The sequence below is a fragment of the Electrona antarctica genome (assembly GCF_951216825.1).
Source record: "Electrona antarctica genome assembly, chromosome: 8".
Lineage (NCBI taxonomy): Eukaryota > Metazoa > Chordata > Actinopteri > Myctophiformes > Myctophidae > Electrona > Electrona antarctica.
Genome location: NC_136789.1, coordinates 57,833,764 through 57,853,753, shown reverse-complemented (window position 1 = coordinate 57,853,753; position 19,990 = coordinate 57,833,764). Strand labels below are relative to the sequence as shown.

General features: G+C 42.1%; 1 protein-coding gene across 1 annotated transcript; it reads right to left on the bottom strand.

Annotated features, from left to right (window-relative positions):
* Nucleotides 1-4,693: 4,693 nt before the first annotated feature.
* LOC306928873 (kelch domain-containing protein 3-like) lies at nt 4,694-5,812 on the bottom strand (the record flags this gene model as incomplete). The annotated part of the gene is made up of 1 exon (XM_079509147.1): nt 4,694-5,812. One exon carries the CDS (start codon nt 5,810-5,812, stop codon nt 4,694-4,696), a length of 1,119 nt encoding a protein of 372 aa, XP_079365273.1.
* Between the last annotated feature and the right edge of the window lie 14,178 nt (nt 5,813-19,990).

Below are 19,990 nucleotides of genomic sequence, written 5' to 3'. Positions count from 1 at the left end.
AATCTTGAGAAGGAACAGGTTTTTCGCATAACATTTATTTCTAAAATGGGACATTTATGCACTTTATAACTGATTTATGTCAACTCCGCCAGACACACTAAAATCCCTTTTATTTTAATTTGATAATTTCAACAATACTATAAATTCCTCAGTTATCTTATAATGGCTTTTAGTAGTCAAGTTAAGTAATACAATTAATTTAATATTGTTTTATTCCAATATCACACTATTATGAAATATCCCATTTCTCAAATCCTTCATTTTCAACCTTTACTTTCAATATTATAACATAAAAACCATGTTAAAAAAAATAAAAAGCATCATTAAGTAGTATTTCAGTGGGTGTTTCAATACATAAGCACAAAATATTTGACATTGAATCATCTATTTCTTTGGAAATTAACAAAAACATCATGTGACCAACGTCTGATGGAGTTGACGGACATCTGACGGAGTTGACAAGTTGAACTGATTTAGGTTCTAGACCACCTAGGATCCTGATTCTGGTAACTAATCCCACATTTTCAAGGATGAGGAATACAGTGGTACTATTTAGATTTGCCCTGTGACCATGGCAGCCATTTTTCAAAATGGCCGCCACCTGCTGTTACTTTACAATAACTCAAGTTCTACACCACCTAGGATCTTGATTCTGGTGACTAATCATACATTTTCAAGGATGTGGGATACATTGGTACTATTTAGATTTGTCCTGTGACCATGGTAGACATTTTTCAAAAATGGCCGCCAACTTTCTGTTATTTCCCAATAACTCAAGTTCTACACCACCTAGGATCTTGATTCTGGTGACTAACACTACATTGTCAAGGATGAGGAATACAGTAGTACTATTTCGATTTATCCTGTGACAATGGCAGCCATTTTCAAAAATGGCGGACCTGCTATTATTTTACCAATTAGTCAGAGAATATTATCAGAATGTCAAATCTGGGAATACATTTCTTACCAAGAATTTTCTTGTTTGTAAAGGTGTCTACTAACATATCCCACATTGGTTTCTATTGAACCACCCTAGGGGAATTTTTGACAGCTGCTGAAAGTTGGGTACCATCAACAACCAGGCTAAATGTTCTAATTTTCATTATGCTTTAAGTAGCATGTGGCATGTCAAACGAGGGGGTTTTTCATGATTCTGAATCCATTCCAAGCATTAGTTTTGCACGAAAAACACTCCTTGGGCTAAAAACAGCCATAGCCATCATCACAGATGTGATGAGGTAAGCACATTTGGGCACATGTGGGCAAGTGGCTATGGCCAAACTAGGGGGTCTATGGCCAAACTAGGGGTCAAACTCCTTGGGCTAAATTCGGCCATATCCACTTGCCCAAATGTGCCCAAATGTGCTGACCTAATCACATTTGTGATGACGGCTATGGCCGTTTTCAGCCCAATGAGTGTTTTTCGTGCATAGCTAATGCTTGGAATGCATTCAGAATCATGAAAACCCCCTGGTTTGACATGTCACATGCTATAAGCATAATGAACATTTTGCCTTATATTGGTTGTTGATGGTACCCCAACTTTCAGCAGCTGTCAAAAGTTCCCCTAGGGTGGTTGAATATAAAGCAATGTGGGATATGTTAGCAGACCCCCTTCCAAACACATTGGTGAAGAAAATTCTTGGTAAGGAATTTATTACCAGATTTTATTAATATCCCCATACTAAATAACGTTCTAATAATGTTCTAGACCACCTATAGACCCGACTTCACCAACAGAGACCCGGGTGACACCTAAACAACAAGTTTGGACAGCCCCACGAATTAGTGTTACGGAAAATAGCAAGTGTCTTGGAGGCAGCCAACATCTGTCGAGGCGATGGGGTGGCCTTTGAGAAGTTTGCGCTTCAAGTACAGTCGCTGGTAGGCATGCTAACAACCCTAGGCCCAGAGGGAGACACAGCACTTAGATGCGGCTCACAAGTTGCACGACTCCTCAACAAGCTGCCACCAGAGATAAGAGTTGAATTCCGCCGCACAATGCTCTGCGGCCCAGGAGCAACCAACACCCTGTTGGAGTTCTCGGAGTGGTTGAAGCACGAGTCCTAGCCATATAGCCTGTGCAAAGGCAAACACCTTGAAGTCCTGCTTGAGGTGAACAGTGAGCGAAAGACTCTGCCTCAACGGAAAACCTGAAGATCTGCCTTCAGAACTATCAGGCAGGATGTGCAGACACTGAAGGCATCAGTGTCGTTCTCTGTGTCCCCAGCATGTCAACCAAAGCAATGTTACCAAATCAAAGGAGCCTTCACCTCAAGTCACCTGGGGCTGGGTGAGCAATCGTATCCTGTATCTAGCCTCACAACTAAATACAGACACTTGGCCAGACTGCCGCTACAACGGTTTGAAAGGGTCAAACCCCTCATCCTGATTGGGGAAGACCACCCCACCTAATCACACCAACCGAACAATTGAGGTTGGGGCCTCCAGGTGGGCCAGCAGCCATCTGCACAAGACTGGGCTGGACCCTGCAGGAAAGCAATCTCCAGCCAAGACAATGTAAGAGCCCCAGAACACAGAGCTCATGAGGACGGAGAAACACTGGCAGGAGGCCACCAAGATACAACGCCCAAGAGACCCAGAGTGTGCCACCGCTCGCAGTAAGGAGATCAACTGCTGCAGCAACGATGTCATGAAAGGCAAGTCTCTACCAAAAAACCCCTGAACCTAATTGGGGTGTCAAGAGACCAAAGTTTTTCCCCCACAGTTCCCTGCAGTGGCCAGTGAAGTCAAACTGTGAGTCTGTGCCTGAAAGGGACAAGTCAAAGGCCATAAAGCCCACCTACTGTAATGTCCTGTCAGTAGCAACTCAACCTGCACCTGAAATAAGCCCTGACCCCTCCCAGAAAAAGTTAATCCTTGAAAATGTAATGATTAGTCGCCAGATCCAAGATCCTTGGTGGTCTAAAACTTGAGTTATTGGTAAAATAACAGCAGGTTGGTGGCCATTTTGAAAAACAATGGCTTCCATGGTCACAGGACAAATCTAAATAGTACCACTGTATTCCTCATCTTTTAAAATGTATGATTACATTGATTAGTCACCAGAATCAAGATCCTAGGTGGTCTATAACTTTAATTATTGGTAAAATAACAGCAGGTTGGTGGCCATTTTGAAAAACAATGGCTGGCATGGTCACAGGACCAATCTAAATAGCACCACTGTATTCCTCATCTTTTAAAATGTATGATTAGTCACCAGAATCAAGATCCTAGGTGGTCTAAAACTTGAGTTATTGTAAAATAACAGCAGGTGGCGGCCATTTTGAAAAATGGCTGCCATGGTCATAGGGAAAATCTAAATTGTACCACTGTATCCCTCATCCTTGAAAATGTAATATTAGTCACCAGAATCAAGATCCTAGGTGGTGTAGAACTTGAGTTATTGTAAAATAACATCAGGTGGCGGCCATTTTGGAAGATGGCTGCCATGGTCACCACGAGACAAATCTGTGATGGCCCTATAGCCAAAAATGTTCCTTAAGGCATGCTCTAACTGTCTGCCAAATTAGAATACTTCCCATTATTCAAAAACTATAATTTTATTGTTTTGGGAACACTTTTGTCAACTCCGTCAGATACCTGTCAACTCCGTCAGACACAAAACCTGATGGAGTTGACGTCTGACGGAGTTGACAAAATGGCATTTGTTTTCATCTTAACCCTCTGTAGTACAATTTATCCATTTAGTTTTTCTTCAGTTGTTAGTGTGGAATCGTAAAATAAAACCTAACCCTAAACTAAAATACTAAACATTATTTTGGAATTCTTAACAAAGATCATAATAATGTCCTGACGGAGTTGACATGTAAAAGCTGTGACCACATTGATATCAACATTGTTTGTTTAAAATATCAAACAATTGAATGCTTGTCAGACCAGGTGCTCCACTGTTGCAACAGATATAAACAGGACTTGGAAAAGGAGTCTTCAGGCTAAATCTGTCGACAATATTTTCTGATTAATTTAAGACTTTCAAAAAACCTGACGGAGTTGACGGAGACGTGGGACACACATTTGATATGAGATATTTAATTTAAAATATAAATTAAAATTAACTGTGTATATTGTTTGCTATGTTGTTGACAATCTACTTTCATTTAGTATGTATATTTATTTATGTGATTGTGACAGTATTAGACACTTTTTTGGCAGTTTGAAATTGTGACAACTTGCTGGGGACAGGCTAAATACAGGCCTTTTTGGGTACAGTGCCTGCTTTTAACTAATTTAGATGGCATATGAAAAAATATATAATGAAATTAATGGCATAATAATACACAACTGTATTACATTTAACTTTGCAAGTGCTTTTATTTTTATGAATTAATTTATTTTTAACATAAATAAGGCTCTTATGTGTGGGACATGTTTTTTCCACTTTTGTCCCTCATCTCAAGAATGAGTGATGTACATGTGCATGTTTTCCCTCTAGTAGCAAAGTTAGGTAAGCATTTTGTGAACAGTTTCACAGTAGGTTATGTTCCACAACACAATTTAGTTTAAGAAGGATCAATTGAGGCTATGTTCCATATATACAGCAAATATAGTTTAGAAAGGTGCAAATAAGGATCACGATAGTGCAAGAGGAGGGCGAGGGGTGGAGGCTAGCGTTTGCCTCCAGACTAGGACTAAGATATATGGTATATACTGTAGGTCAGACACCTCAGTGTCATCTTTGTCTTAACTTCAAGATCTTCAACATCCTGTGAAACATGCTGACAGCACGCACCCACATTTTATTACTTCTCCGCTTGTTCATGGATGCAAGTTCGCACCTGATGCTGTGTGGGAGTCCAGACGGCTCCAGGCCGTTCTCGATAACTGCTATCTTGCATAATGTCGTCAGGCTAAGACTTAAGTCTAAGATGTACAGGTCATCAGCAGGCGTGGGTATGTTGAATCCTCCAATCCACACTGGAACAGGTTTAAATCTGTATCCTCCGCAGAGAATGATACGGTCCCCCACCATGCAGCAAGAGCACGATGAATTCCACGGACGCAGGCCTTTCCCCTTGGGCTCAACCTTCTTCCAGGAGAGCGTTTCTGGATTGAATTTCCACAGATCGTTGAAGGGCAGATCATACTTTTCACCGCCGCATATGTACAGCTCTCCGTTGTACGCAAAAGCTGAATGGTTCCAGCGTCCTTCTGGGAGAAGCTGTGCAGAAGGCGTGCTCAGCCAGCTGTTGGTGTTTGTGTCAAACACTCTGATGCTGTTGAAGTCGAACACAAACATCTTTTCCCTGATGATGGTGGCGGAGTGACATGATGTAACAAGTGGTAGAGTGCCTCTGGTGTCGATTAGAGACCAGACCATTGTGGTGGTGTCCAACGTGCAGATGTCATTAGTGCAACCAGCACTGTTGATTCCTCCATAGATATACATGACCTTCCCCAAGACGCAGGCTGAGTGGCTCCTCCTCTCCTCTGGAATAGTCCCAGAAACCTTGGGCTTGAACCATCTGTGGGTGTTAACATCAAATGCATAAAGCACGTTGCAGTGTACTCCGTCAGCAACACCGCCCCAGACGTAGATGACATCTTCCATCAGCACAGCTGTGTGGCCGAAGCGCTTGGAGGGAACCTCAAGGGGACGTTCTTTTCCTGCACTTGTCACTGGGGGTAACTTCACCCAGTGCAAAGACACTGTGTTGAATATGTGCACTTTAATCTGATCGCTGTTGTCATTGTTGCTGACCCCTCCGATGCAGTACACCTCGTGGCCAACCGTCACAGCAGCATGAGGTCCTTTTGGTCCTCCTTTCAGATGCACGGTCCAGGCAAACATGTTTCATTAGCGGCTAGAACATTTCCCAGGCGTCGCACTTGTATATGAATATGGTTATGTCACTCTTACTACAACTTAAGTAAGCTAAGGCAGCCTCCAAGTACTGACATCAACATTGTGCCAGAGACAATTTGGTACATCGTGTTGCATCTTCTATTTTTGAGGACATCCAACGCCTGACTTTGTGTCCAACCAATTTGCCCATATTTGGGCACGGCCATACTGTAACTACTGATGACATCCGATATCACCATATATGGGCATGAACAGACAGATACAGATATCTCCATATATGGGCATGAAGGCACAAGAACAGACAGATACAGATATCTCCTTATATGGGCACAAAAGGGACACAGGCAGACTGAAATACAGAGATATCCAAACATGGGCATAAAAAGGACACATGCGTATATGCTGACGAGGAGTATGGAGGGGACAATGAGTATATAACTGAAAGGCATGCCTTGGTCAAGTATAATCGGTTGTCCAGAACACCGATCCAACTGGTATGCCCATACATAGACATACTGTATTATGGATATCCTGTTGTCCAGAAGCGCAGATCCAACCAAGATCTCCATATATGGTCATGCCCATACATGGTCTTATGATTTAAAGAGGACAGAGAGTGTTTGTGCGCGCGCATGTGCGACTGATTGCCAGCCTGATTCGAGTCGAGACCACCATGGCTACCTATCTTTAAATGTTTCGAGTTGAAAGAGAACTTTGTATTTGGTGAGAAAAGAGGAATTAACAAGAGGAAATTGCAACTCTTTTGTCAACGTAGCTTTCCATTCCACCATTGCATTCCGGGGTACGTGTTCCAACTCTTTGCAGGACTTGTGGGTTTTCAACAGGGGGTCTGCGACTGCGAGCCATAGGGGGTCCTCACAGTACGTTTTAACGGGCGATAGCCAGACGAATTTTCCGGAAGTGCATTATTTGTCAATGGGACCCGGCAACTACTGGCGATAGAGGCGATAGCAGGCGAACAATATGAGCATTACCCCCATTCCAAACAAAAGTCTGAATATACACATTATGGATCCAATGTATTAATAGCAAAGTAATGGCTGAGCACGCCTTCTAATTTTTAAACAAACAACCAAACACATTCAATGTACACAACAGTGCTGTCATTAAGCCATCAGCAGATAACCGGCACTCGATTCTAACATCCTAACAGTTTTCAGAGAAAAAAAAACTCATGTTGCTCAATCAGTGGTGCTTTTTCCTGTCAAGGACCCCCACAATTATCCATCATTCAATCAGTGGTGGTGCTGAACCATTCATCACTCCATGGATGTACTGTAGAACAATATGCACTGTCCTTGGTTTGTCCGTTGTTTCCAGTGTGCTGCTGGACAGTGGCAAAGTACATTTACCTACTACATTTATCTACCTACCATACTAATACTTAAGGGGTATTTCACTTTGAAACTCACTTCTGCACTTTCTACAGTTTTTAAGTTGCTTGATTCAGTATTGTATTAACATACATTATTCCCCCTTCCTAAATAAACCCATTTGGGCCCAGGCGGTGGCGTAACCGTCTGGGCACCCGACTGGTAATCCAGTCGCAGTGTGCCGCGGGTTCGACTCCCGAGCCCGACACGGCCTTTACTGCATGTCTTCCCCCATCTCTCTCCCGTTTCCTGTCAGCCTACTGTCTGTCCCTTCAAAAACCCAATAAAAGGCGTAAGCCGCAAAAAAGATATCTTAAAAAAAAAAAAAAAAACCCATTTGAACGTCAGACAGACAATTTGACCATGTTGTGTGGTAGAGTATGTTAACCCATTAATACAGAGAACGCATAGATCTGTGTACCTCAAATGTTTGCTTCTGGGATGCATGCACAAAATATTTTGATATGGGTGTGCGTGGCCATATATTTTTTGGGGTCCCTGACCTGAAAACAAAGGAATCAGGACCGTAGCATCATTACGGTAGAAACATTTTAACGTTTTAGAAGACATTTTAATCATGTTGTATGATTTTAGTTTGTTGATACAATATAGCTAGACTTCTCAGTTCAGTTTCAGTTTATTTTATTTATAGTACAAAATCACCCCAGGGGGTCTCTGTGCACTTTACAGCATTAATACATAAAAAAACAAATCAAACACAAATAGCATAGCAATAAAAAACATAGTAAAACATGGTAAAATGTGCATAGCTGTATGAATCATACTGATTAAAACTAAGCGGAACCGTAGTGTATAGAAAAAAGGTGTGTTTTTAGCCTTGACTTAAATATGTCCAGGGAGTGTGCATTTCTGACATCCTGAGGGAGAGCGTTCCAGAGACAGGGGGCACGGTGTGTGAAAGCTCTGCCCCAACCGTTATTTTATTGTGTGTTGTGACTGTGAGTTTTCCAGCATCCTGAGAGCGTAGTGGTCTTGAAGGGATGTATATATTTATTAAACTGGACATGTAAGGTGGTGCGAGTCCATTTAAGGTTTTATAGGTCAGGAGGAGTATCTTGAAGTCTGCTCTGGCCTGTATGGGTAGCCAGTGTAGTTCTATTAGTGTTGGTGTGATGTGGTCAAATTTCCTTTTTCTGGTGAGTACTCTAGCTGCTGCGTTTTGTACTAATCTGAGACCATTTGTTGCTGTTGATGGTAAACCGGAGAAGAGGGCATTGCAGTAATCTATTCTTGAGGTGATGAAGGCGTGGACCAGGGTTTCGGCGTCGGGAAGTGAGAGTATTGGACGGATTCTAGCAACGTTGCGCAGATGGAAGAAGGCAGATTTTGTAATGCTTTTTATGTGGTGTGTGAAAGATAGAGATGTGTCAAAAATGACTCCTAGGTTTCGGACTGTTGGTTTGTGGGTTATTGGGCAGCCATCGAGGTTGGATGGCTGCCCAGTGGTTGGAGGTGGTCTTCCCATACTATTCCATTGAGACATATAGGGCCCTATTTCCGTCACTGCCTTACTCCATATGCCTCAACTTCTTTTCCTTTTTTACTATTTTGAAGAACATTTTACATTTGTTCAACTAGCCGATCTACATATACACGTCACGGCTATTTTAACTACCGTATTCAAAAATGTTTTTCAATATAGTACAAAAATCACACCCGTGTGAAGTGAGGGGCGCTAATATATTAAAGTCTAACTCGTGCTGCTATGATTAGGTGATGTAATGGTGATATAAAACAAACGGTGTCAAAACAAACTTTATTGTTAATGGCATTTCATGTTTGTGTTAGGGACAAGATGACGTACATTTATTTTTCCCTTTATTGTCAATGGCGTTTTTAAAACAAACTAAAAACAAACATTAAACCTAGCGCCCCTCAAAAAAGGTTTAGGGATAAGGGGTAAGGCACTGGCGAAAATAGGTCCCTTAGACCCTGGTGCTGTGTCGGACAACGTGCTGGCTGACAGAACCTTCATTAAAACATCCGGGATGGGGGCACAGTGGCACAGTTGGTAGTGCTGTCGCCTCACAGCTAGAAGGTCCTGGGTTCGATTCCCGCTCGGGACGCTGTGGGCGCTGGCGGCGTGTCCTCTCCTCCGCGTCATCAGTGCCCATACCCGAGGCGGGGTTGGCGAGAGGGCCTTTCTGTGTGGAGTTTGCATGTTCTCCCCGTGTCCCCTAGGGTAGGTACCCTCCCTCACAAAAAACATGCAGTAATCCTGGTCTCTAAACTGCCTGCCCCTGGCCAGCCGGGGCGCCTGAAATAAAACATCCGGGACCATGCTCCACTCCACACGTTCCAGACTCTTCTCCCTTCTGGCTCCAAAACTATGGAATGAACTCCCCATTGCAACTGCAGACTCACTCCCAATGTATAGCTACAATCTCAAGACTTGAGACTCTACCTTAGCCCGTAGCACTTGACCTTGCCTCGACGGCCTTGCAGGCTTATGCAAAGTCTAAACATTTAATTTAGATAGAATATTATGTAGACATCCTGACCTATAGTGTCCATAGTTTCAACGTACAGTACAGCTTGATTTTATTTGGATATTCTAATGTTAGACTGATTATACAGTAGGTTATTGGTAATTGGTTTACTTATGATGCTATGACCTATATAGAATGGTTCTGGATACATTCTAAATTGTAAGTTGTAAATTGCACATTGTAGCCTGGAGGCTGGAGCTGTAACCAAGATCAGGGCTGTCAAAATTACAAAATTTAAGTTGACAATGAATTAACAATTTAATTGTGTTTTTTGGCAAGATCGGAACATATTGACCCAAATGCAATTTCTGTTTGCCTTTTAGGCTTTGTAATAACAAATTGCATATGGCAGATATGATAAATCTGCTATTTTAGCTTTTTTAAATGTTGATGATTATGTAAAGATATTTGCGATTATCTCAAATAATTGCGATCAGACGATTATGCAATAATTGTGACAGGCCTAACCCGGATAGGACATAAAACGTACGGATTGCACCTTTAAACCATGATGGCTTGGTCGCTCCTAATTTGACAACATGGTTGAAGCGACGCCATTAAGCCGAGTACACACAGTGCAGCCAAACCACTGCTGTCTTTTTTTGCCCCGCCGCACAAGAGATTGGTCTGATCGCTACGTGAAGGATATGCCATTAAAGCTCATGTCTCAACTTTTAAACCATAAAAAATAGACCAGAACAGCTGTAAAAAATAAATAAATAAAATAATTAAAGACCCAACAGCGCTTGTTCCAGACAGGACATTGGCAGCCATGCCAAGCAGACTGACCTTGCTTCCAGGCAAAACCTACCCCCCCCCCCCCCCCCCAATGAGTGGTGGAATCATGATTTATGTATCACCCGTCCACCCTGATTTACACCCAGGCTGCCATCGAGGCTGATATACAGCAAACACGTTGTTACTTTCAACCCCCGTGCAGCGACAGGAGAAGTCAATGACACTAAACTTGGACAAGACTGACGGACATCATTGTTATTTTTTATTTTGTTATTATCGATTCTGACATTTGTACTATCACCCACCGTATCCACTGCACGCTCCATTTTTTTTACGGACCTTTACACACACACACACACACACATAAATATTGAGCGCTGGCCTTCAAGCCACAGATGTTTACCGCGTCAAATTAGGCCCCTCGTGTTCCATATTGTTCGATGAAGAAATCCAGTTCAATGTTGTAATGTGATCCCGTCTGTGAAGGATTCCTCAGTGAGTGTTAGTGGTGCTGTTGCAGCAGGTGGAAGGCCTGTAATATAATTATGCTCAATGGAAAGTAGGAAATACTGCAGTGACACATTCTTGCAAAGACAAAATACAAATAAAATGAATTCTGAAACTTTCAAACAATAGTGAAAATAGCGTATTTTGGCTATTTTGCGAATAGTAAGGCGTAAAGTGGCACTATGCAACTTTTGTTAATTAATCAAATTGGTCCAATCTGTTTGGTAGAGTATGGTACAGTTGGAGGCCATCGATATTGTCCTTTTCTTTTTGCTGAGGTTTGCGTGATCTGCGCAAAAGGACAGTTAACCCATTTTGGGCGGGAACCCCTTTTGGTGTTTTAAACATTGTTATAATTTAGCTATTGAAAAATAGCAGATCTACAAGCTCATAGCGCGCCACCGAGTGGCGCGCTACGAGCTTGTAGGTCTGCTATTTTTGAAAAATCGTGAAAATATTTATTTCAGAAAACTGGAGGATTTAGAAGGATTTTTTTTTAATTTTGAGGTCAGGCCTAAATGGGTCAAATGATAAGGGACAATATCGGTGGCACCCAACTGTATGTATCAATATAACTTGTACAATTGGCATGGGGTGGTTGTATTTTTTCCCCCAGGCTGCTCATCAATGTATCCGTACATGGGCAAGACGTGTGTCCTGTCCATTTACGTGCGAGGACTGATTAAATGATTGTACTGATAAGACCCGATTATTGAAATCCCAAACATGCAGTAGAACGGACTTGGACCATGCTTCATTGATGTCTGTCAGACAACAATGAGCTGACTTGCCAGTCTCCGGTATTCTAGAATAGGTAGGACCCTGATTTAACTAATGCAGAAATACCATAATTTCAAACGGTGTAGCACATTGATGGCACATACGGATAGGTTGTTTCTTTTTATTCATGTATTCCATGAAAACTTCCATCACAAGCACAAGTTAGAAGGCCTGAAGGCCAAGCCAAGATTTCTGTAGAAATGTGACAGGAGAGGAGAATCTATATTTTGAGAAAAGTATTTGATCAACACTATCCATGTTCAACATCCCCAACAGATATAGAGAAGTTGTGTGCATCGTTGTTTGGAGGTCACACGTCCTGGAAGTACACAAACTATACTACCGTTATGTCCTCGAGGAAACTTTAATTAATCCTGACTCTTGCTCCGTCGGTCAATTATTTTTAAAAATGTTGACCCTATTGCTCTGTCACGCTACGCTAAAATGATAATCCCAGATTTACCTCGACACTCCAGCGAATGTAAAGTTATGTTAATTTCCACCCTTGTCTGTCTCTCATTAAAGTAGCATTCATTGGAACTTCATCCTATTAATCCTAACCCCAGGATTAGGATTAACATTAACTTGATTAAGTGAACAGTAATGCAATTATGTTAATCCTAAAACCAATCTCAACATTGTGTGAAGTGTTCATTAATGTTAATCTGTACGTTGATCATAACCCATTAAGACCTGAGACCAGATTCTACAAAACGTCTTTTAAATCCTGACAGTTTACTGAAAAATGTATGTTTCTGTCAGTGGTTCTCGAACCTTTTCATGTCAAGGAGCCGCAGACCCCCATCTCAAAATATGTTGTTTCCGGGAACCACCAGAAACAAAGATTTGAGTTTAAATGTTTGCTGTGAAAGAATATACAGTATATTCAAAGATTTGTGCCACTTTATTTTTTTATAATAAAAAAAGCAAATCTACAATAATAATAATCTTTATTGTCCCGAAGGATATTCATCTTCACAGTCTGTTCAAACACCCACATCAAAAACAACACAAGACAATACAAAAACATGAGCAGAACCATCCTATCAGCGGGGCAGTTTGTTTAATGCCGCGATGGCTGAGGGAACAAAATCCTACTAAAACAGACCTTTGGTTTGCGCTTGTAGATCTGCTATTTTTCAACAGCTAAAGTTTAAAATAATGGTAGTTAAAAGCTAAGATGACACAGATGCGTTGAAGCTGGCGTTCCATGCAGTCTCATGGACTTGAACTCTCATGTAGTTAATCCTGTGTTCCCAAAGTTTTTAGTTTTTTCCTCAGCTCAAGATCCACCCCCTTTTCTCCCCCATACGTGTGTTAGTTGTCACTGCTGTTGTATCCTACTGATGGACATTTGTTCATTTGTTCAGCAGGTGGCTGTGGCTCAGGAGGTAGATCAGGTCAAATCCCGGCTCCTCCTGCACATGTCGAAGTGTCCTTGGGCAAGACACTGAACCCTACATTGCCTCCAATGAGTTGGTCGGTGTTAGCTTGCCACCATTGTTGTGGGGATGTGGGAAGTGAGGACGCTGGCATCGACTGTTTGCCGCTTCACCTCCCAATGAATGAACCATTCTAAAGTGCTTTGACCACTTGGGAAAGCGCTATAAAAATACAATTCATTATAATTCAGGGAATTTCTTTGATTATTAGTTTATTATTGAGATATGACATATATTTGTTGCCAACAATATTAGATATCTTCGGCAACAGAGGTTTGGTGTAGAGGGGAAAAAGAGTAGACCAAATACAAGTCAAAATACTCTGTCAGCTAGGGGGTCCTTGGCCTGAATACGGTTGACGACCTCTGAAGTAGGGTATTCATTTGTAAATTTGAATAAAGCGATGCAAGGTTTCTACCCCAAGACCGCAAAATCGTTCTCCTTTTCTTCATTTTACGTACCAAGCTTTTATTACCCTCTATAGTTTGTCTTTAGTGTGGCTGTTAATTACTTGGTTCCCTTTTTGAATTGGTTCCAGTATCAGTAATGTATACATCTGCCACTGATTAATGCACAGAGAGCCATTTTAACTAAAATAACACTTGAAGATGAGATAAGGTGACACTTTAATGATTCCTGAAGGGTGCATTCACCTATGCAGGCAGCCAGCAGCAGGGTATAGATAGAATAGAGGCACGCTATAAAGATTAAAACCAAGAGTAAATCACACACTGTTTCTGACAGTGCCTTTTAAATTAACATGAATTGAATCGTGTGTAAATTAACATGAATTGAATCGTTCGTGTGTGTGTGTGTGTGTGTGTGTGTGTGTGTGTGTGTGTGTGTGTGTGTGTGTGTGTGTGTGTGTGTGTGTGTGTGTGTGTGTGTGTGTGTGTGTGTGTGTGTGTGTGTTGTAGTTTTATGCGATGGCAGATGAACGAAGCGCCTTATAACGTAATTTGAGCGAAATAAGTGTCACTTCAATTCTGCCGGTTGACCCCGTACTTTGTTAGGACACTGACACAGGTCCTGCAGTTAATCCATTGCCATATTAAGATAAATGCTGGACCCGATCCTGGTGAGTCAAGGGGAAGGCAGCTCTGAGGTGGTTAAGCTGGATACTGTATACTTCGCCGTTGAACATCCTTGCATGCTGGAAATGTCTGATTTACAGGCTCACGATCCGTAGCAGACGTGATGTGTTGTGTGCTTGTATATTGGCTATTTCCGATGACGAGAAGTTATCGAAGAAGCTGAACATGGCTACTACAGGATGACACTTGGCCCCCCAGTTAAGCCTTTCTTTTACACTTATATGCAAAATATATACAGTACTTATGTGAATCTAGTAATCATACTAGTTCAAGTTTTCTGTATTATATTGTTTGTGTATCTTAAGGGTGTATACAAGTAATTATTTATTTTTAAATGAGTCACCAGTTTCTGTTTTGGATGCTAAGAGTACCATCATGTCTCAAACCACTGTCCAGCGCAAGCTTGACAATGCAACAATGATGATGGAGCAGGTAACGGAAGCAATGAGGAAGACTTCATACTTAGCAACAACAAGAGAGTCTGCAAGGAGGAGGACTTTGGCTGGATTCAAATAGCTTTAAGAGGCATTATGTTGCTCTTGCATGAAGGTAGCTGAAGGGCTCTCACATATTTCCTGACTTGGCAGGTGCGTTGAATTGACATACTGTACACTTAGAATATGAAATCTGTGAGAAGATTGTCAGAACCACAACTGATAATGGATCCAACTTCATAAAAGCATTCCTTGTGTTTGGAGAAGACAAAAACAACAATGCTGCTGCTGAGGAGACAACTGATGAAGAAGATGCAACTGATGGCCGTGAAAATGAGGAGTTTGACTTCATTGATCTCGATGCCAGTATTGCTGAAGATGATTTGTTAAATGTAGTGTCTCCAGTGGATGTGACTAATGCAAACAAGACGTGGTCCACCTTCACAGGCCAAATCACAGGCATTCTGGAACAAGACATGAAGGTCCGTTACTGCTGCAGACGTCATTAAAAAGCATTGCAAACTTCAGCTGGTGCATCCTAGTAATGCCACAAGATGAAACTCCTTTCACATGGCTGTGGAGCGGTTCCTGAGGATCATCAAAGATTAAGAATAAGTAGAGGGGGCTGTGAGGGCTGTCTGTGCTGCAATCAATCTTCCAATGTTCTGCAGTAGAACACTGCATTAGTGCCCCATACTGTACAGGTAGCCTATGTGTGCAATGTAGGCAATTTGGTGTGACTATTGTCACGGCAGAACCCTGAATAGTGTCTGTGGCCATGGCGGGCTTTTCTGACGGCAGTCCCCTGAACAGAGTTTGTGTCAAGTTTGGGAGGGAGGGCGAGTTCAAAAAGTGGTATGTGGTATACCACATACCATACCGTTTTTCAAAATGGAAAAAGTGGATTATAACACTTTTAAAGCGGTATAAAAAGGTGTACCAATTTGACAAACGGTATGGGTGGGAATGGTATGCCATTCCAAAAATGGTTTATACCACTTTTAAAAGTGGTATATTGATGGTAGTATAGTGATGTATTGCTATGCCTCAATTTGCCAATGGAAGGCTTGCGTGGCCAGGCACATGGATGGCACAGAAAACATGTCTGGTAAATATTCAGGGCCACAGGCCATCATTCAGAAAGCGCAACCACTATGTGCACTGTGGAGCACACTGTGTGAACCTTATCACCCAGCTAGCATGTACTGCCTCAGCTTTTATTCGTAATGCCATGCAATGGGTTCATGTAGCCTGGATCCAGCCCAAAGACCCCGCCCACTCTCTGAGTGGACTGAGTCAAGAAAGCTACAGTCTGATAATCAGGCTAGGGTTCATGAGCTGGGAGTTTAGTTTGACCAGTCAGGCAAGCTGAAGGATATCTTTAAGGGACGGGTCTCACAAACACTGGGGGTAGTCCACAGCAGGCTATTAGACCACTTTGTCCCACAGGGTGGACAGTTCGCATAAGTGCTTTACATGCTGTGCTGAATCAGTATGAGAAAGTTTTGGGTGCTTTGAGTCAGAGGGCAACAGTCACTCAGAATCAGCAAGTAGGGCACAAAGCAGGGACAAATAATCAGGGGAATGTTGTCCTTGTTTTTTTGCTTGCCTTAGAGATATAGGAGTTGGAGAATGTCAATGTTTCCCTCCAGCTCAGAATGCAGACAATAGATGCCATACTATCTGCTGTTCCTGTTGTGAAAGATACTTTTGTCAAAAAAAGAAAAGAAACCCAGACAGCTACCAAACTGTACACACCAATTTAACTCCAATTGCAACGCCACGTGCCCATAACCATAAGCCACCTCAACTTTACACGGGTAGTGCTCCGCCTGCACATGTCAATGCATCACCCTCGGCTTCATTATTAATTTTGATCGTTACTACATTACTATCGAGCAGAATCTTACAAAGCCCTCAATGTTGCGACTGCACAGTTTAAAGAGCGGTTTGAGCAAGAAAGAATGCAAATGCTCCGTAATTTGGAGCAGGTCCTCTTGCCTGGAGAGATGCATGATTATGTAAAAAAGTACCCAGAGCTCAAGCCCTGAATGCCTGATGACACGACTTGTTCAAAAGAACGTTTGAATACTGAAGTCAAATGTTTGAAGTGGAGCAGTGAAGTTGTTGGTCTTCTGAAGGGTGTCACCCTGGAGCTCTGTGCCATCGGTACCACATATGCACATAACCACTCACATATGGGCATAGCGGTTGGATCTGTGGCCGTGGACAACCAGATCTCTGTATCTGTGAGTCCTTTGATGCCCATTGCCATATATGGAGATTGCTGATGTCATCAGATTATGTATGCCAAATATGCCCATGCCTCACCAAAACTCTCCCCAGATAGTTCATTCCACTGTTTTTATTGATGTAATTCCTTCGTCTTACTGTCGTCGTCCCTCAATACATAGTTTTAGTGTTTTGGTTAAGTAGCCTGCCACCTCGTATACAGAAATGTAAAGAAAAAATGTTCCTCACTGTTCTCAGATCAAATAATGATATGTGATTAAAATGTGATTAAGTTAGAGTAATTAATTAACGTCAATGTCGTCAAGTATTTTTGTCCAGTGTGGACACTGGTGTGTGGAGAAAAAAACAATGGGAATGTTTTTTCTCCAGTGTGTAAACGCTGGTGTGTCAAAACGTGACCTGACTGACTGAAGCCCTTGTCACAATGTCTACAGTGGAAGGGCTTTTCTCCACTGTGCATACGCTGGTGTGTCTTCGTATTTATCTGGAGTTACACATGTTGGGAAATATTTCTTACACTGATAGCTGCTTTATTAAAACGATGTCTTTATTCAACATATTTTAACTTCTTCAGTCAAGCTGTCTGAGAGAGTGGAATGACACAGCACCATTGGCATCGCAGTTACTTAATTGGCACAAACAAAAATAAAATAAATACTGTAGCAGCTAGTACTTAACAGAGTAGTGTCAGTACTAAATTCTTGCTGGGCTGACATAAATGAAAATAAATTAAATGGCTGCAACAGTACTGTGCGCTGTACTGTTCAATATTAAGTCAATTTCTGACATTGGCCAATGTCAATGTATACAGCCTACAGCGGAAGGCGGTCTGTTTTTTAGGCATAACTCATGGAATGCTACTGAGACAAAATCTTCGATGATATGGTATAGTTGCCTCGCAGGTAATGCACAATAGCGCTGCCAACGAATATTCCACATTCAAATGAATATTCAATTGTAAAAAATAAAAGAATAATCAAATTTATTAAATTAAGATTTGAATTAAAAAATAACAATAAAATTGCTGTTTGAGTTCTGGCAAGACTCTGTGCCACATAACTAAAACATTATACAAAAATTAGGCTATTAAGATAATTATGAATCATTCATTTGATCTCGCAAGACTCAAGAGAGCACATTTCTCAGCACCAACCGTGGCCCATACAGGACCGGACCATATAGATAAAGAAAGAGAAAGTTTTACAGCATATTAGGGTGCAATATTCCTATCATTATTCATATTGAAATCATATACATTCGACATTGGAAATCATTCGAAATTTGTTTGAATCCATGTGGTGTTTTAAAAGGAATATTCAAATGCCTTTTTTTGCCAATTCTGGCAGCACTAATACACAAGGGGGTCGGGCCGTCGGGGGACACTTTTAACCCATTGCCTCCCGTTACCATAAGCGGTAACGTGAGGCCAGTGCCAGTGACATCCGGCCGACCCGGAAGTGATTGCCACGCCAGTCTCGCTCCAGGCTGTGGACTAACGACCGTACTATTATTATGCTTAGCGCAAGCTCAAATTAATGTTTTATTAAAGGACTTGTACAAACAAAGAGAGAAAAAGGTTTATTACCAGTAAGACGCCCTGAGGGCGAGAAGCGACCTCGCCCTAAAACATCAGAGCTTCTTAACACAGCGAACGCTAATCGCGTATCAATACGTTATCAATTAATCAAACGTCCGGTGCTAACCACGTATCCATACGTTTTAATCACTTTTTTATAGCATACTTTCATTCATCTTTTTACCCACCCGGACAATGAAGAACCATCCCCCTGTCATTGCTGCTTAGTCCCGCTCACGTGGTCAGAAAAAAAAAAAAAACCCCTCCCCTCCTGAAAACAGGAGGGCGGGCCGCTTTACGTGTAGAAGCCAGTGTAAAATGGATGCGCCCATGCCGATCTAGTCGGTGTGTGAAAAGAATCAAATTTCACCTAACCTCGCCTCACCAGGCTTTCCACCTCGGACATTTCACCCAACACTATAATACTCGATTCCCCCCTCCCCTCCTGTTTCTCCAGGAGGAGGATCTTGCGAGATGGGGGCTCTGTCTCGGAAAAAAACATGATGAACGGAACGCTGCCTAAACACATATGCACCGGATCGGCATTGCATAACATCTGCAACACACATGGACAGATGCATGTTTCCTTCTTCATACTGTAGCGACCAAACGATCCCCGAGCCTACAATACTACGAACTAACCACAGTATCGAGGGGCCGCCACGACAACAGACAGTGTTCCGTTGGTGGATCACGTATCGCCATGCAGAGCCGTCATAATCGGAGATCGCTCGGACGTGTGATTGTAACGCTTTTTTATTCATTATAATTGTAGTGATAAGACCGCAATGAACGCGTCGGGGACGTAATCGACCCGGGTGTAATGTATAACGAACTTTTCCGCGTCCTAAACCGTGGTGTTGTGATCTGTGGAAGTCATTTTTTCCTTGTCGTCGACATCACAGCCGGGTGAAGCTTTTTTTTTTCTCCATCGCCCCCATGCTGCATGCCCAGGCATGTTCCCCTATACTAGCTTGAAAAACAAAATCAGCTGATGATGACAACGCGTCTCACCGGTATACTATAGTTCTGAACCGAACGGTGGAATGGGACTTTTTATAGCCGTACGGATCAAGACTTTTGCTGCCCAATGTGCCCATGACCCCCCCCCCCCCCCCCCCCAATGTTACTGCGATCAAAACAATGAAAGCAGTGAGATAGATTAGGCGAGGCAATCATCATCATCATCATCCTCATCTAAAGAAAGCAGAGTTATGAAGGTTTATAGTCAGACATTGACAGGCAGATATAACAATAAACACAATAAATATGCTATACATCCTATACACCGAATGAAAGCCCTGAATGTGGACTTTTACGAGGAAAAGAGTAAACATTGATCCCATGTACAGTTTGTCATAAATTGGTTACTGGGTGGATGCACATTGCGCCCACCAGATATAACTGCAGAGAAGACATGGACCCGAACTCAATA